We start from the raw sequence: 5,787 nt of genomic DNA, 5'->3' as shown, positions 1-5,787 counted from the left end.
TCTTGTATTCGAATTTGTACTGAGCCCAAATTGGGACATTTTATGAATCATCAGAAGCTGTTAAACATATGAGAAAAATCCAAATAGCTAATTTCCACATGAATCCTAAAAACAAATAGGATACGACGCTTTTCACTTTGACTGTTTTTAGAGGATGTTTCTCATTTGTCTTCACACTGGACATTAGCGACCGCCCTGACGCTCCCTCTTCCCGACGCGAAGCAGCAGATTCTCGCTCATCTCTCCGATCCACCAGCATGTAGTCAGCAGGGCGCAGGCGGTGCAGCTCCATCCATGTCCCGTGGCATCTTCCTGAGCATCGACTCCTCCATCCTCCGCTCCGGTCGTTGATCCAACACCCTGCCCGGCCGCCACCATGCTGCAGATCGGCGACGAGGTGATGTATTTCTCGGCGGTGTTCCTGCTGCTGATGCTGGGCACCAGGAGCGCCACGGGGGCCTCCCTGCTCACCGCGTGCCTCTACGTCTTCATGGTGATGTTCCAGTTCCCCCCGGTGCCGGCGGAGCAGGCCGGCCGCGTCCTTCGGCCCGGGGCTCCTCCGGGCGGCGTCCCGGTGGTGGCGCACCGCGGCGGGAGCCACGACGCACCGGAGAACACGTTGGCGGCGATCAGAGAGGTCAGTCAGCCGAGAGAGGGGGGCTGGGCACGGTGTTAGGTTATGGAACCGGCTGCAGACATCTAACACCCGCAATAAATATTTAATTTCTGCTGGAATCTCCCTTGTAGAAGAAATTAGACAATGTCGTGATGGAGTTTTCTGGAATTATAAACCTTCTGCAGTGAGAAGCTGCAGAAGATGCTGAGGATTTCAATGTCGTGACTCCCTGTTGTTTTGCGGTGTAAGCATCCAGGTCAGGGATGCTCACACTGTTAGAGTTATTTTATGAATCGGCCTTTGCAGATCAGATGCTCATTGTTCTTATTGTATAAAATAAACTCATTTTAATTGATACATCCGCTTCATCTCCATCCTCCACACCACTCCAAATCTGTCTGGGATCATATATCTCATCGATCCACTCTTCGTGAGTTTGAAGGAGCTGGAGGTGCACTGAGCTTCTATTGTTTGAGATTTTGGCTCTAGAAAGCATCATCTTTCTTTCTCTCTTTCTTTCTGCAGGTTGGTAGTTTCCATTAGTGCTTTTTTCTGGTCAATTTAAAGGTTCACTGTGTACAGTTTATTGACATCTAGTGGTGAAGTTGCATGTTGCAGCTGAATACCCCTCACCTCACCCTCCCCTTCCAAACATGAAGCAGAACCTGTGGTAGCCTATATATATATATATAGTCACCAACTCATTGGAGTTTACGTGCAAAGTTGTGTTTGCACACATTTACAACAATGGCCATTCTTTTGTTGGAGGTAGCGCTCCACATACCTTGGTGTTTGCCGGAATGAAGTTGTTCTGAAGTTCTGTTTCCCTCCGAGCGTGATCCGCAGCTCCAACAGCTCCGGTGTGCAACAGGAGAGAACACTGGTCCCAGAAGACACAGTCAAACCACAGCAGCAATCCAACGCTGTCCACAAATGGAGCAGTTTTTGAATTTTGACTCGTGACCCCATGGCCAATCAAAAGAAACCACCATGGTTGCTGATTAACTGTTTCGAAGTGTTCAGTTACCAAAACAAAGGTGATGTCTTGTTTATATCGTCAGGGTTTCCAGAACCACTTTCTCTGGGATAGGTCTATTTCCCAGAAACATAGACAAAATAAATCAAACCTTCCTTTCACAGCCATTACCACACGTCCTGTGTGAAGTGACCCCCCTGATTATATCAACAGCAGAACTGCTCCCCCAAGTGGTGGGAGGCTGAACAAAACAAAACAATAACAAAATGCCTCTTACAGTTTGCTGTTTTTATTTGGGCTCATTTACTCTTGTTTTACTCAAAGAGAGACAGTGGTCCTCTGCCAGCAAACATGGAAACAAGTGAAACAAATTCTACTGATCATTTAATTCAAGAAAGAGCAAAACTCAAACACCACAATATGAACAGTAAAAGGCTTGTTGACCTCACAGAGCACCATTCACTCATTCATACAAAACCTTGTGAAGTCTTTCTATCACATTTCTATCAAAACGCCAATGTGGCTCAGTATCGTCAGACTGGAGGGGCCAGGGATCAAACCACCGACCCCATGGTTAGACACCTTCTGTGTAACACCTCCTGTGTCACACTCTCCCATTTCCTCCAGTCGTTTGAAAACCTCTGAGGGAAAACGCCAGTATTCATTTGCCCTCTTTCGCACCCTGTGATCTCCCGATGCCCTAGGCCAGCAGGAACGGAGCCACCGGAGTGGAGCTGGACCTGAGCTTCACTGCAGACGGCGTGCCGGTGCTGATGCATGATGAGACGGTGGACCGCACCACCAACGGCTCCGGGCCAATTAACAAACTGCAAATTCTCCAACTGAGGAGATTCGACGCTGCTGCACATCACAGACTGAAGTACGTGTCCTATCGCATGTATAAATAACTTTAGCAAAAGAATTGTTCTACCCAGTGATCCCTTGCCCTTCACATATATCACACTGTTTTCAAGCTATAGAGTTGAACGTGTGAAGTTGATGCATCAGCGATACAATCTTAACAAATCGTAATAACAAAACTTCTGTGGTTTCTCTCGTCTCCAGAGAGAAGTTCAGCGGAGAGAAGGTCCCGACTCTGCAGGAGGCCGTGGAGGAATGCATGAGACACCAGCTGACCATCTTCTTTGACGTCAAAGGTCAACCTGACAAGGTGATAAATATACTGACGTAGTAAAGAGAGTAAGAGGCAAGAAGGATGGAGGAAAATGATGAGCAATGTGAAGTCAATGAGATGAATAAAAGCTTTATTCGGGCATGTGTACAGTATACTGTGTGTACAGTATATGTACATGTGGTGTATAGTCATAATAAAGAGCATTATAGCAGAAAAAACAATGGACGTATAATCGAACAGAATATTTCCCGTTTAAGCCACGGTAAATCATCTAGGAGAAGCCTCTTTAAACAGTATCACATAGTTTAGAAGTGTTCCTCTTAATAAATAAAAATAACTTCTTCTAAGGTTCTTCCTATGTACACATTTTTTTTCTTAAGTTTTTTACTTGCTCGTGCAATCATCCTGTGCCACTGTAATTTATTTATAACATTTTATACAAACCACTACAGTGAAAAGGTGTTTATAATGTACATACTCAGTATTTTCTTATTTAATTAAAAAAATGATTATTACATTATATATATTATTTTATTCTCTCCTCATTCTGAAGTGCCTGATGCTGTATAAGCTGAATTTCCTCGCTGTGTGGATCAATAAAGTTTTATTTTATCTTATCTTATCTTTTCTTTTCCAGGCTGCATCAGTGCTTCGTGAGATGTACAAGAAGTTTCCTGTCCTTTACAACTCCAGCATTGTTTCCTCATTTGAACCCAAAGTTATCTACAAGGTAACAGAACCTATAAATAATTAACAAAGACACTTATCAACAACTCTAGAAAGTGATTTGAATCTTTAGAAGACAGAAAATCTATTGTGTCTGAGAATATCTGAATGATGTGTTTCTTTTAACTGGTTTTCTTTCTTTTGTTTCCTTGTTGATGATCATGATTATTACACCCCGGCCAAGCAGGTTATGATTTCACCCATTTCCATTTGTACGCTGGTTTGTAAGGAAGATTGTTCAAAACCAATTGGAAGGATTTCCATGAAACTTCGTGCAGGCATGTGGGTCAGCGAAGAATCCCGGCCTTTTCAAACATTTTCAATTTTCTCAGGGAATAATTCATGGATGTTGATGAAAAAAAAAGCGCTACAACAAGCGAACTGATATCTATGAATATGTGTGACTTGGTGCAGCTTGATTGAATCCGTTGGGCCTTGTCTCAGACAGACCAGTTTGGATGAAATGTAAAGTCCTGCATCTGATTTCCAATAAAACAGCTTTTTGTTTTTCCTCCACAGATGCGTCAGACCGACCCCAACGTGGTCACGGCCCTGACCCACCGGCCCTGGAGACTGAGCCGCCTTGGCGATGGCACTCCTCGGACCCTGTCCACGTGGGGTCAGCTCTGGACGGGGTTTCTGGACGTCTTGCTGGACTGGGCCCACCACCACATCCTGTGGAAGCTGTGTGGAGTCTCTGCCATCCTCGTGCAGAAAGACTTCATCTCACTGTAGGTGAAATTAACAGGGTTTAATCATTCCAAGTTTTGAGATAGTGTCTGTTGATACTTGACACAGTCTCTGGCTGTGGGTTAGGCACATTAGGTTCTTCATCGACTGAGCTATCCTCTCTCTGTACTCTCCTCCTCTCTGTGACTCAGGGACTACATTCAGTACTGGGCAGATCGAGGAGTGGAGGTGGTGGGCTGGACCGTGAACACCGCTGTGGAGAAGAGCTTCTACCAAAACCTGCTGAAGATCGGGTACATCACTGACAGTTTGCTGGAAGACTGTGATCCGCATTACTGAATCAACACAACGCACACACACACACACACACACACACACACACACACAAACAAACAAACAAACAAACAAACAAACAAACAAACAAACAAACAAACACAGAGAGACAGACAAACAAACAGACAGACAGACCGACACACACACACACACACACACACACACACACACACAAAGCAGCTCAACACGTACAGGGGTTAACACATTGAAAGAAACTTGAATGTTTCAGTTTTCCAATGAACAAAGTAGAACTTGAAAAGTCTAGAGTTACTAGAGACACTGCCCTGTAGTCGTGCTCCTCCATCAACCAGTTGAGTTTCAGTCTACATACATTTTATTCCAGGTCACTGTGACCTTTGCCCTCTGAAATTGAATCCGTTAAACTTCTGGTCCAAGCGACAACTTGTCAACATTCTCAAAAGGCAGTCATGAGATATTATGGACGAAAAGGCCACCGTGACCTTGAACCTTTTGGCCTTTGACCTTTGACCACCCGATAGTGATCAATTAATCTGTGAGTGAAAGAATGTTGCTAAATTTGAAAGAATTCTTTCTCGGTTTTCATGAAATATCGTGTTCCCAAGAAATGGACGGACAGAGTGACGACGTTAAAACATAATCCCTCCGGCTGTCGCTGGCGCGGAGGTGTATAAAAATCACTTCATCACAACAGTTCTTAGTTTCTTATCGTTTTAAAGATCATTATAATGTATATAGTAGATTAGGTTTAATTCAAGGAGAGATCTGGTGCTAACAAGCTCTCTGGTGGCAAACAAACAAGCCCCAGCTTTATAGGCTGCATGATTTAGTGTCGATGTGAGAAATGAGGTGAGACGTCACATATGTACCTGTAGCTGGCATACAGGTAATTTCACTTTAATAAACAATGAGGGTTAAACTGTAAACCTGCCACCAGCAGCAACACCTTCTGCTCCCACTCCTCTGGACCAGGGATTAGGATTAAGCTTCTTTAAAGTCTTTTCTACCCTCTCTGCTGATCTCTCAGAGGCTTTGTTCTACCTTTATTAAAGAGACGTCTGTATAAATAGATGTAAGACATGATGGATGCTCTCGTGATATGTATCTAATAATGAGCTCTGGAGGATGAATATTCCACAGAGTGACGTGGTGATTGTCCGCCGGCTGCCAGCGTGTGCAGCACAAACACTTTGCTGCAAGATGTTCAAACACACGAGAACACATTGGTCCTCGAGGGAAAGTAAACGTTCGGTTGAACTCTGTCACACAGGTGGAACTTGTTCTGGTGCTTTGTGATCCGAGCTGCAGGCAGGAATTTAGGAAACATCCTCT

General features: G+C 44.4%; 1 protein-coding gene across 1 annotated transcript; it reads left to right on the top strand.

Annotated features, from left to right (window-relative positions):
- Positions 1–376: 376 nt before the first annotated feature.
- Positions 377–4,482, top strand: LOC128458883 (glycerophosphodiester phosphodiesterase 1-like). Its single transcript, XM_053443932.1, has 6 exons — positions 377–637; positions 2,297–2,472; positions 2,658–2,763; positions 3,365–3,457; positions 3,973–4,184; positions 4,335–4,482. The coding sequence occupies exons 1-6, from the start codon at positions 377–379 to the stop codon at positions 4,480–4,482; spliced, it is 996 nt and encodes a 331-aa protein (XP_053299907.1).
- The last annotated feature ends 1,305 nt before the right edge of the window (positions 4,483–5,787 follow it).

Source organism: Pleuronectes platessa, chromosome 16 (assembly GCF_947347685.1).
Source record: "Pleuronectes platessa chromosome 16, fPlePla1.1, whole genome shotgun sequence".
In the NCBI taxonomy this organism is placed as follows: Eukaryota; Metazoa; Chordata; class Actinopteri; order Pleuronectiformes; family Pleuronectidae; genus Pleuronectes; species Pleuronectes platessa.
This window is presented reverse-complemented; position numbering and strand designations above follow the sequence as displayed.